Raw genomic sequence first — 13637 nt, forward strand, 5'->3', positions numbered from 1 at the left:
GCATTACATCCCTACTGTAAAAATGTGAAAATAAATGAAGTACCTATGTGTTACGAATGAGTTAAATCGACTATTTATTTTCCTACCTATGCTTACACAGTCAGCATATTAATGAAGAAATCTTGAAATATATGAACCTTAAAAGTAAAGTTTGTCTTGGTTTTTTATTAAACAAAAATTAAATAAGTATTTAAAACAATAGCAAAAATAACCGTGAAGCCCGCGTGGGATGGTGACCTAAGACGCTGACAAGAATACTAGCTGCAGTGATAACCCGAGCTGATAACCGATAACATTTTAAGATTTCAACGCCACTCTTTGGACTTTTGTTGTCGTACCTATGTATTTGAAGCACAAGCTTTTGAAAACTAAATAGCTGAGTGACCTAAATATAATGTAGGTATGCCTGCCTATAAGAATATGTATTAGATAAAAACTCGGGTATGTAACCAATATAACTTTTCCGGTTGATACTAGTACCTAACTTCTTACTAAAACAAAATCATCTTTTTCTTGTACGTAATATAAAATTATTTATTTGGTTGCCAACCAATGCAATCATTTAAAAACGATGTAAACCATACAATTTGCTATTATTTGCTCTTCGTGCTCTTCTCTTTCTTCTCTGTCTTCTACTGTCATTTGAATAGTGCGGTTAGCAAGAAAAGTATTTATTGCATACAAAACTTTTTTGTACATTATTTACTTAATGATCATATTTCAATTATAATATTACCTATATTTTTTTAAGGTTTTAACTTTAGTTTTAGTTTTATTGTTTATGTAAATTTTTAAGATGTTCACTTTTAGATTAGTATCTTTTAGTTAGTATCATATCCCGTAGTGTGAAATGAGCTTTACTATTTATGCGAAATCCAATTGGATACCTTCTTCTACAGACGTCGATTAAAATTAAGTAGATGTCAGTAATTAAATTTATCCATTATTATTACATTATCATTAAATATTGGATAACAACCGATATTATTTAATATTTAAAAACTAATTATTTAATTTTTTATTAATAAAAAATAAATAAAATTTAATCTAAATATATAAAACGGTTGTGTTCGATATTGGCAGGAAAAGGTTTGTATGGAAGAAAATTTCTGGAAATTCCACGGGAAAAGACAGTTCCACGCGAGATGCGATTGAAGTCGCGAGCAACAGCTAGTATTGTATGAAAACATAAAGCACGATTATTTAACCAGGGATGATTGGCAGAGAGAGATAACTCACGTGAAATTAATCGATAAGAAATACCGATAAAGGGAGGTTCTTGGAGATAAAAAACACATATTTTTCTTTTAAATAACTGTTCGACTTATATAGGATCTAAAATATAATACCTACTAAGGTATTATATTTTAGATCCTATATAAGTCCATGGTCTTTTTTATAGGGGGAAACAGTACTGAGAATGATGCAGACATCAATGCTGTTGAAAGCTATTAAATTCGAAATTTATTATTTTGTATATATATATTTTTTCTAACCCTAGGTACTTAATTGGATCATAATGACGGAGGCTATAACGTCATCAATATGGTGGCCAGGTTTTCGGTTTTCCTTTCTCAGATTATATGCGTTAGCCTCTTGTGGCCACTTTCCTTCTAACGTCGGTATGTTTGATCCAGTTATTTAAAGCTTGATTTTTTTTAAAAACGACTTTGTTTGCGTGTATGGTCTATGAAAATCCTAAAGAAACTGTTTGATTTTCCGGGATGAAAAGTAGACGAAGTATATCTTTGTGATGCACCAAAGAGGTTCCAATACTTATTGCTATAATGTAATTACAGTCAAAATCATTGTAAATGAATGCATAATAATGACAATAATTTGCATGAGATTTGTTAATATATGAGAGATCATAAATGATAACAAATAGACGATGCCCGTACCTACCTATCTACTTGAAACTATTCACATATCCAACTATGTAGATCAATCAGTAATCTAAAAGTATGATAATATATTACAAAATCTATCAAAAACACATTACGTTTACAAACATGCAAGCAATTTATTCTTTACATAAAGGTTCTTATAAGTATACGTTATGTAAGTATATGTTTCCCGAAGTTAATTAGAAATTAAGTTAAGTGTTAATTAGAAAATGGGCAGTTTAGTGTCAGGCAGGCAGTGCTCGACTCGGTGGCATAGCATTAGACATTAAGTTTATGGCCATTGAATCTAATGTATACAGTACGGTGAGGTATGGTCCGATGTCATGAAGTAAGGGAAATCGGAGGATGAATTAGGTACCGCGATTTGCATCTTAGTAATATCTGCAATATAAGATATTTGGGATGCTAAGCCAAGGTGAAAAATGTATAGAAACATCGACACACAGATATTCATGATTCGACAATGCAATAAAGCCAGTAGTAAAGGCGGAAAGCTAATGTTTTTCGACATGTCTCTAGGGTCACACGTACCTAAGTAGAAGTTCCCTGAGAGTCGCCTCGTCCTCCTCCGCCGGCGCATATCGTGTCAGCTTGCTGCCGGCCTCCCGGCCCACATGATCAGGTACCGCTGTATCAAAACTCCTTGTTTATTCCTTCCTACGAGTATGTGTGCTCACTGATCCTTTGACCAATCATTACTATGGACTGCTCTTTATGTTCTATATTCGCATACAAGTTTCAAGGAAATTCCTGTCTCAATGTGAAGAATGGTCAGTCTATTTGTTATAGCCCAATGATGCGCAGACCACAGTGTGATAATAATCGCAGTCAATCATTCAGGAGCGAGTCAACTTACCTACCCATTAACTGAAAAAAATTGGCAATTTATTCGATTTCATGTATGTCTTCTAGACTTTGCGCATATATAGAACTTTTTCTATAATTAATTATATTTATTAAAAATACAGAATATAAAACTCCGCCTAGTTACTTAGGTTTTCAAATTTAAGTACCTACTTACTTATATAAATGACTAAACAATGTTTGTCTTTTGGTTTGCTTTGAATGCTAAATTAATTAAATAAGTCTCATAATTGTATGGTGCTTTACTCAGGTTATTTTAGGCTTTATAAAATCGAACCAATCAATGCCGCCACCGTACTGCCAATTAGCGCCAATGACCAATAAGTACAAACAAAACTTGCAGGAAGATAGAACCTTATCGAAAATGTATCCTAGCGAAAATGTTCACACAAGTGTAATTTTAGTGGTGGTATTTAATATGTCGGTGGGTACTCAGAAGATAGTTTTGAATCCAGAAATAATAAATGAATTGTATACCTATAGTAAAACAATCCGAAATAAATGAAATATCATTTACAATCGTAATACTCAAAATTAAAATAAGTCTTAATCAGTCTGATAAAAAAAACTCTAAAAAAACGAAAACAACTCTAATAAAACGAATACAAAGGACTGATGATAACTATACTTTTATTCAGTGTAATGATTAGTACTGTTTAACGAGAAATTAAGTAGGTACATAGTATACTTATCAATATTTTTTTTTAATTAATTCAACAGCAGCAAGTCATTTAATTACTCAGACAATAATTCATTTTGACTGACTAATTTTATTTAAAGGAGTTACGTAAAAAATATTTATATATAAAAAGTTAGTGTTTTATATATAAATAGCTAGTGTGGCTAATTCCGTTGTACACAATCTCTAAACTAAACTAAAATGGCACGTCTAAACCTATTGCTATCCCTATCATAATGTTGCTTGCGGAAAAGGATAGCACTAGATTTAGACCTTCTAATTTAGTTTAGTTTAGAGATTGTGTACAACAGAATCGGCCCCAGTGTTTACGTAAAAAATATTTATTTGCAAAGAGACACTGTACATGTCTCAAAAAGAATAACACTTGACTGGTAGATAAGCTACGGTGTATACCAATTAGGTACAATACCAACTGTTCATCCATACTATAGTATTTATGTATCATTTTCTATATTGACAAAAGTTACAATAATCATATTATTGTCAATTTCTTCATGCTCGGACTCGCTTGGCAGCTTTTCTGAGCACTTCATATTCCTCAAAAACTTAAATCTAAGTAGGTAAGTAATTACATTATAATATACATAGACGAAAAAAAAAATTAACAGACTTTGTATTTATAGGTAGTAATAAAACAAAAATTACAAGAGTAGGTAAGTTAAAAATTTATATTGTTTAATTTGTTTATATTGTGATGTACAGCTATTGATGATAGAATAAGTATGTAGAATGACTTTACTTCCTACGGAATATGGCGTTCTCGACACAGAACATCGTCCAAATATCACCTGAAACAACTTTCTGGATAGTTGAGTTAAAGAATAATGTTTTACCTGAAATTTGATCTATGGGTGAGTAAAGCGGGGGTTCGTCCCCGCCGGCCTGTTGGTGCTCGAGCAGACGGTGGCACGACTGTCTCATGAGCGCTCCCGACACTGCTGGGCATTAAGGCTATGTTAGATTGCTATCATTACAAACAAACTACAGCGTTATATATAGTGGGCTGCAACGATTTATTCCCATCTACCAACGCATTCCGTGCCCATTCATCATGCCCCCTGACATTCTTTAACTTGCACCAGTATTTGCATATGGATAATTATTGCCTGGTGGAGGATGAAACAATTTTTTTGAGATCGAGGGAGTCAAAGCATAAGCAGTGTGTAGACCTCCAGACACATGTGCGCAGGAATAATGGAAGCCGTTGCTTTGGACCAATATCATGACAGTAGACCGATCAGGGCGCACCTCGAGCTTCTGCACGCCAGAATGCCACGATAGACGATCAGTTTGCACGTCTAGCGTCTTGTAGTACAGGGCAAGGTGGTTGGTGGTGGTTGGGTACCAGAAGGCGAGGGAGGTCACCCATATTAACGCCCATCGATGTACCGACTAAATTAACCGTCTGCTGTGTTCTTTGCATGAGTGTACCAAGTACCAAGCTATCGGCCAGCAAGGAGAAGAAGCGAATGGTCGTGACGAAGAAAAGGAGACGAATAAAATGTATGACTACGATCTTTATCTGCTGCATTACGATACCTTGCGGCAACCAAATGTGTTCATTACATTTAGTCAATCCACCGCTTCTTTCTGTGTGAAAACGCTAATCAATCAGTGCTAAATGAAAAAGTTCTTATATTAATGCTCGCAAAACAAGTAGTCCGATTTGAACACGAGGCAATACGGTTTATGACTACGCATTGTACAAAACAGACCTCAGCCGGAATTTTGTATGTAGATAATCTTTAATCTCTGATACGCGCAAATCACCATATTGCAACTTCAGATTGGACTATACCTGTGGACTATACTTATACTCTTAACTAAACAAAGATAGAAGCTGTGATAGCCTAGTCGGTAGGACGTCCGCCTTCTGATCGGAGGTCGGGGGTTCGATCCCGGGCACGCACCTCTAACTTTTCGGAGTTATGTGCGTTTTAAATAATTAAATATCACTTGCTTTAACGGTGAAGGAAAACATCGTGAAGAAACGTGCATGCCTGAGAGTTCTCCATAATGTTCTTAAAGGTGTGTGAAGTCTACCAATCCGCACATGGCCAGCGTGGTAGACTATGGCCAAAACCGTTCTCACTATGAGAGGAGATCCGTGCTCTGTAGTGAGCCGGTGATGGGTTGATCATGAAACAAAGATAATTTATTTTTTTAAGAGTGTCTACAAAGCGGCTGAGTGACATGTCAAATATAGTAAAAACATAAGACCAATTTTCAATGGCATTTCTAAACACTAACCCTCTAACAAATAAACCTGGAATAGCGGTGGAATAGTTATACTCTGTTGTGTCTTTTTCCTTCCAATGTCAAATTACTGATGACAGAGAAAGACAAAACAGAGTATAACTATTCCACCGCTATTCCAGGTTTATTTGTTAGAGGGTAGCCCTCTAACAAATAAACCTGGAATAGCGGTGGAATAGTTAAACTCTGTTTTGTCTTTTTCCTTCAAATGTCAAATTACTGATGACAGAGAAAGACAAAACAGTGTATAACTATTCCACCGCTATTCCAGGTTTATTTGTTAGACGGTAAGAATACTAATAAATAAGGTACAATAATTTACTGCACTCTACCCATATTTTTGGTACTTGTAATAATGGACAATAAATATTCTTCTATATCAAGGCTTCTTTTTATAGAAAATTAATTAATATTTAATGATTTAATGAAAGAAAGCTTAAATATAACATTGAGAATTTACCTTTATTCTAGTTATTGTCATTTGACTACAACCGATAGCAGTCTAATCGACGACATTGTGCCTGTAACAATTAAAACATTATATTATGTAGATAAAAAGTAAAAAAAAATATTCGGGACAACATCTGTACTTTAAATCCAAATCAGGCCAGGAGTTTTAAGAAAATGGTAACAGGTATAATATACTTACAACAATTATTACCCACACAATGTATTATAATAGGATTCAAACTTATTGGGCGGCTGAGAGTATCGGGCTGTATCTCATGAGCTGTAATAGCCGCAGAGAGTGGAAATTTTCACAAAGTGTGTATTTCTATAACTGGTAGGATAACAACAAATAATAAATTGAATTTCGGCACTACGTTCGCAAAATACGTTCCGAAGTACTTAGTCATAAAACTACTTATTTGTATGGTAGCTTACTTGGAGCACTAGCTCCTACTTTAGTCTCGAGTCCTGACCGTCATCCGTGAGAATATCTCGGATGTGCCTCGAATTCAAACCGGATTTATGAGATAGATATATCAAAGATGTCCACTGAATAGCTTGGATCAGAGAGCGGATTAGTGCGCAACATAGGTGCGCAAGCAATATCCGAGTTTTTTAAATCCGTATTTTATTTTCACGGACTCAGATTGGATTAGTGCGTAACTGCCCTTACTCGTAAGTCGGTGGAGTCACTTTTATTTCTAAATTGACAGTAAAATATTGTAATTAAATAATTTAAATTGCGATATATTACTTAAATGTAATATTTAAATTAATTAATTAATTAAAATATTACAATAACACTTAAAGCTTGCCTTATCTAATTACTGTACAAATCGCGCGTGGAAAGCTGCCAAGAATACTGGCTTACTTATACATATAAAACATATTTAAGTGATTTGTTATATAATATAATTCGTATGATTTAATGAAGTGTAAGTTACTAAGGTATGAGTCGACATAGTCACTAAGTGACTAAGCTTCAAAAAAAAAGAGAAAAAAAAGGTTGCACTTACAGAAAGTGCAATTGTAAACTAAATTCATAACTTTAAATATACAAAATTTAACGCACGATTATTATTAAGTACTTCATAAATGTATTTTCAATGGAACGCTGATTGCATTGTTGCGCGCATTACGAACGATATAGCCGCGTGGAACTCGGCTAGTGCACTCCGGCTTTGGCGGAGGCTTCTAGCGTTCAAACCGGGATGGCGCATGCGCGATGCCTCTAAGTGTTGCTTGTTTTGAGCATTGAAGAAAAGTATTCAACCCGATTCAACTCAATTTCAATCCTGACTATCCAGCGCGGAAATGCAGCCAGTATTCTAGTCGCCATACCTACCACGCGGGTTTGATTTGTACAGTGATTAGATAAGACTAGCTTTAAGTTTTATTGTATCGAAAAACAAGTCAAGTGCGAGTCAGACTTTCACACGAAGAGTTCCGCACCATCGTACAAGAAATCTCAAAACAGTATAGTTAAATTTGCAAGCTAATGACGGACAGCAGCATCTTGACGTGATTTAGGAAACTAATTATTTATTTGGTCGGGAACACAGATTTGTTAGAGTTAGAGGTTGCAGTCAAACGGCGCGCGTTCGTTCGGCATCCGTACAGCTAGATATGCGATCAGCTTTACGTTCCAGACAGATCATACAGAATATACTTCATACGTATTATATTATTTTCGTGTTCTTCGTGTGACGATAGCTTTATGTAACTACAATAGACATGCATTTTTTACGCGTTTTCCGAGGTCGCTACGGCCGTGCTACGATCGAGGGCGTTACGAGGCTACAGTGCTACGTGCTTTTAGCCACTTACTCCTCGTTTTTTTCTTCTTTTTGATAATATAATATTATCCATGTTGAACATTACCTACTAACATTCTCTTTTCCCCAGGTCAGGTTATTGATAGGCCTCATTGACTAGGCTATTGAGGTTTTTAACTGATGGTGTCCTTTCCGATTTTGATTTTGACAAATCGGCTCTTTTGCACAGTGCATTTATGCAAAGAGGAAAGCAATAAAGAGGGCATTCTTTAAAAAAGTTTTTAATAATCTTTGAAAATCATATAAGATAGAGCGTCCCTTTTAATTAAATAATAAGAGGCTACGTAGCTTTATAAGTAAGAATTTATACAGCACTTATTTTTAATTGCCATAATAAAAATTGAGGGCAAATACAGGAAAAGAGTAGGTTTTTCTTTTTTTCTTTTATTTATTTAGGATAGCGATCGGGGTGGCAACGCCCCGCACACTCGCACAGCCCCCGCACTAGCCCGGTGCGGGATAGCACGGGTGACGTGCAAGTGACCAAGTGTTCGGGGCGTCCCCCTGCCTCATACTCTGATTTCCATCTTAACCTGTCGCGCACTAACATAGGTATGCTAAAAAAAAATTTATTTAATGAAAATATTACAATGAAACTTAATAAAGCTAGCCTAGCCTAGCCTTATCTAATTACTATATAAATCATACATGAAAATATTTTAACCAATTATGGAAGATATTTTAGAACACTCAATTTTTTTATACTGCATGAACATGTTATGTATTGAATTCTGACTAAGCAGATGTTTTATAATGGTAAGTAAAAAATACTTAATCAAGTACAGTCAATGCACTTCAGGATGTACCTATGCGTAAAATGTAAGTATATTGAGCGAATAAAATAATTTAGCCGTTAGCAAAAGAATCCTATGCTCATTTTTAATAGATACTTAGTACAGGTGAAATTTCTGTACCACAAGAAAATATTTTATCGGTCAACTTCATGTTCTGTTATTATAGGCAAAGAGAAAATCATCACGCACTGTGCGTGTGTTTTCAAAGAAGAGCTTTTATTTATACTTATCTAAATATATAAAAGAAAAAGCTGAGTGACTGAGTGACTTACTGACTGATTTATCAACGCCCAGCACAAACTATTGAACTTATTGGGCTGAAATTCGGCATACATACGGATGGCTATTAGGACGAAGACATCCGCTAAGAAAGGATTTTCGAAAATTCAACCCCAAAAGATGTCAAATGGAGGTTTGAAATTTACGGAGTCCACGCAGACGAAGTTGCGGGAATAAACTACTTATTTTATAATATAACACTAACTGAATATTAAATATGTTTTGAAGTTTTTTATGGAAAATTAGAGGAAGCTTTATTATGGATGTAGAGCCAAAAATAGAGTTTTATTGAGTTTTTGCTTATCTGTCTGTACACGGTTTACGCTGAAACTACTAAACGGATTTGAACACGGTATACTGATATATACTCTGGATTAACATGTAAGTTAGGATAGTTTTTATTACGAAAAACAATACCAAAAATAGGGTTTGTTCGGGGTATTACGGATCAAAATTTATGTCGATATTACCTACTCCATAACTCCGTAAATTTTGAACCGATTCTCACAATCCTTTCTTTTCACAAAGTTTGTACTGTCACGTTGATTTCATAAAGATTTGGTGAAGATCTGATGAATAGTTTCGGAGATGGGTTAAACGGGTGGACCGTAAAAGACAGACAGCCAATCACATTTTCTCATCCATATTAATGTTATACTTAATTACAAAAGTGTGTTTGTCTGTTACTTTTTAACAGTCCATCCATTTAACCGATTTTGACGGGTACAGAACTACAGATTGCACACATACTGCGCAGCCTCGGGCGCCATTTGCAACGCAACTGATACAATATACTCCAATCGCAAAGCAGTCGCCTTGTAAGTATGCTTCCAAATGCAACCCATCTGTGTAGAGCCTTGTGAACTACAAATATAGCGTAAGTAATCTGATAACTTAGTCCAACCCTCAAACTCATCATCAACTCAAATTTTTGGTTCTAGGAAAATTATTCACACATGGATTTCCTCGTAGATTTTACTCTGCATTTCAATTTACAAAGAACACCGTCATAATAATCACAATGTCTCAAAATACTATATCAAACTGCTTCTTTTTTGGCTAAAATTGGGGAAATAAAATTTAAACCAAGCGATTTTATTTGATAAGTTTAAAAGTAATCGAGCTACAAATAAGGATATTATTCTAGCTCCATACATTTATGAGCCCTTTTTGCAAGTGCCAGCTAACAAATAAAATGTTTAATATGGCACTCACATTGTAGGATTGCTCTGAGCCAAGTTATAAAAGTTCGATGACTACTCATTTTCATACATTTTATTGATTTCTTAAAGTGCTGGGAAACATAAAATAATGATAGATATATGGCTAGAGCTGATCTAAAGCAATTATCATTATGAAGCTGTGGTGTCTGTTATATAAGTTATACAAAAAATGAGTATACTCTGTAACCGATTTAATGACTGTGCTACTGTTCTGATTATTTCCACGAATCTGTATAGCTTGTCTTCCACGAAGTGATGATTTCTCATTTTCATACATTTTTAACCGACTTCCAAAAAGGAAAAGGTTCTCAATTCGGCAATTTTTAATGTATGTACATCATTTTTTTCGAGGTTTTTAGACCAATGTGCAATTTTTTTTCTGATTAACAGGGGATGTTTTCGTGGTGGTCCCATAAAAATTTCTGGATCCAACTTCTCAATCCTGATGCTGCAGGATTACTGCCCACTTAAGTTATCAAAATTCAGGAAGTGGTCACAGTAAATTTATATTGTAGGTACCAAGCAACGACTTTATGCTTGGACTCCCAGTCCCAACTCCTCAACCCTGATGATGTAGGCTTGCGGTTATGTGGCACAAATGCCAGAAACAAAATATCAGAAGGAAACCAGCTAACTAATGACCAAGCCAATTAATCTAGGCTTGCTACCACTTGCCCCTAGGTGGTGGAAGTGATGAACGGCTGCTCTAAAAGTGACTCAGGATTGTTCATAGTAAATAGGCATTAAGTAACATGATCAATTATTTCAAGATCGCGGTAGCATTGTTGAATAGCAGTTATGTTCTGATAAACAACAACGTGCATGCACATGGTTTCCTTGACATAATCCATAAACGGATGTGCAAAACAGATTAAGTAGCAGAACTTGCTTTCGCAAACAATTATAATAAAAGAAGAACTCAATTCCAAGCTATGGGAGCCAACATGCCTCAATTCAATTATTTGTTTGCTTTAGGTAGCTTTCAACTGAAGAAAACCCATAGCTGCTATGGTGAACATGTACAATCAAATGGTGCATTCACCACAGAACTCGCCAGAGATATCCCAGATGAAGAAGTTCGGGAAATAGCTGGATAAGATTTAGCATTACGAAGCCGTATACAATCCAGGCATAGTGCGTCAAAAACGAATTAGTCTGAATTGCAGCTGATTCAGCACTTCGTGAAAGCTAATCAGATCAGTAACCAGTCATCAAATCGGTCATAATCTGTTATACAGAGTATACTCATTTTTTGTATAACTTGTATAACAGAACAGAATAATGATCCCACAGCTTTCAAACCAAATGTCAATTGCTTCAGATCATTAGTTTTAGCCATATACCATTATTTTATGTTACCCAAAACTTTCAGAAATCAATAAAATGTATGAAAATGAGGAATCATCTTTTCTTGGAAGACAAGCTATTCAGACTCATGCAAAACAATCAATATTTAGAGACTAGCTGCCCCGGCAAACTTCGTACCGCCTAACAGTCGATTCTTTTTCAGGATTTTTTTTAAATTGTTCTCTCCGTAAGATCCATCCCCGTACTTCAAGGAATATTATGAAAAAAGAGTTAGCGAAATCGGTTCAGCTGTTCTCGAGATTTGCGATCAGCAACACATTTTATATATATATAGAGATTTACTTTAAATTTTTAATTATTTTCACAGCAATCAACGTGTTCCATAGAAGTTAGAACGTGTTTTAACTTCGAGTAAAATATCCAGAAAATGATATGAAGTTGGTACGTAGTTGTTCTTAACTATGTGCATACGACTGTACATTTTTAAAATGTTCGGATCCAATTTCGGCCACAGCAGGGAATCTCAATGAAGGCTAGGCCACTACGCAGAGTAAGATACACAAGAGTGTACTCAATCAAAAGTGCACGCTCCATTCCCTCACTCTCACTAAAAAACTAATAAGTAAGTAGGTATACTGAAAAAATCTGATTGCAAATATCATTTCATAGATAAAAAGAGTAACTTATTCGTTATAAGACGATCTAAAATGTTTTAACAAGAAACAACAATGAAAGATGAATAACTATTATATTACATTAATATTTATTCACATCTCATTGTTGTTTCTAGTTAAAACATAGATGCGTTATCGAAACTGAAACCACCAATATACCTACCTACGATCTAATACCGCCCTATTGTATTTACATAGGAAAGGAATCTAAATATGAACTAGGTAAGTACCTAATCAAAGTGCACGAGAAGTTGCAATTCGCAAAGCTTATTAAAATTGATTATTTTTAGTTGGTTTCTAGTTTATTAGGTGAAGGTCACCAATATTGATTTTTCTTCCATGGATCTTCTTGTCCTGAAAGTAAACAAAACTTTTTATGAACAAAAGATGCATTCGCTTTATTAAGTTTTATGTTCGCATGAAAATGAAAACGCCAAAGCATTACGCAAAGCGATAGTCGATGTGTGAAAATTACTACGGAAACTACTTAGTAACATTTCCTGAGCAATAGTAGAAACTCTTCATAAAAACTGTAGTGATAAGGTTTCCATTTCAGCTTTAATCTTTCCAAATTAGTGATCATGTCCTTATTTTCAAGATCGTTATAATCTCCACTTGTACTTGTAGCGTACCTAGTCATTTGCAAAAGTGGTAATCGTCGCAGATACAATTTATTAGGAAGTTTTTCATATTGACGGACATCTTCCCTCTCTCTCTGCAAGTCATCTCTCTTTCTACTGCTTTTGACTTTGGCGATATCGACGGCCGTACTTACATAAACGAATCTATGTCACAGGAACGGACGGATTACTGCAATACCGTTCAAAATATATGACTGCAACTGATTTTCTTAAAGGCTGCCCGTTTTTGAATGATAGCAATGTAGAGCGAGAACTATGAGTAGTTTTATATATTGGTAGAGCAGGATCCGAAGCGATGGACATACCTGGTGGTGTCTATGGTGGTCGGCCGTACAGTAGCGATGGGGTGTAAGCGGGTCGCAAGTTCACCCCTCCTCCTCCACCTGGACCTCACGATTAGCTGGAGTTCATCGCAAGCCAGCGGCCACCGTCTCTGATCGATTTTTTGAACGCGATCCGGTCACACATGGAGGAACGACCTAGAGCCGGCGGCGGCGGCGGAGGTTCTTCTCGCAGGTCTGTCGGGGCCGCCGAGCGCGACCGCGGCACTCGCGCGTTTAATCCTGCTCCAATGTCGGTCGATGCGATGGCGGAGGAGACTCGCGCATGACTAGAGTAGAGTGTGGACGCCCTGGCGGGCTGCGAGCGAGGCGGCGGCGTGCGCACTGGGACGCGTGCGATCGATAGCGCTAGGCGTGCGCTGCGG

General features: G+C 35.9%; 1 protein-coding gene across 6 annotated transcripts in view; it reads right to left on the reverse strand.

The window, feature by feature from the left end:
• Glut1 (Glucose transporter 1) overlaps window positions 1-13637 on the reverse strand; it is a 38074-nt gene extending 24437 nt beyond the window's left edge. The window contains exons 1-4 of one of the 6 annotated variants that reach the window (XM_069508615.1): window positions 13237-13637; window positions 6188-6248; window positions 4305-4406; window positions 2439-2535 (exon numbers count right to left, since the gene is read on the reverse strand). In XM_069508615.1, coding sequence (XP_069364716.1) covers window positions 2439-2535; window positions 4305-4392 — 185 coding nt within the window. In that variant the 5' untranslated portion in view covers window positions 4393-4406; window positions 6188-6248; window positions 13237-13637. Of the gene's footprint in view, window positions 1-2438; window positions 2536-4304; window positions 4410-6187; window positions 6249-12520; window positions 12611-13236 lie in introns of those variants that run through there. The other 5 variants (XM_069508617.1, XM_034983517.2, XM_069508616.1 and 2 more) reach the window with 5 other exon arrangements.

This window comes from Maniola hyperantus, chromosome Z (genome assembly GCF_902806685.2).
Source record: "Maniola hyperantus chromosome Z, iAphHyp1.2, whole genome shotgun sequence".
Classification (NCBI taxonomy): domain Eukaryota; kingdom Metazoa; phylum Arthropoda; class Insecta; order Lepidoptera; family Nymphalidae; genus Maniola; species Maniola hyperantus.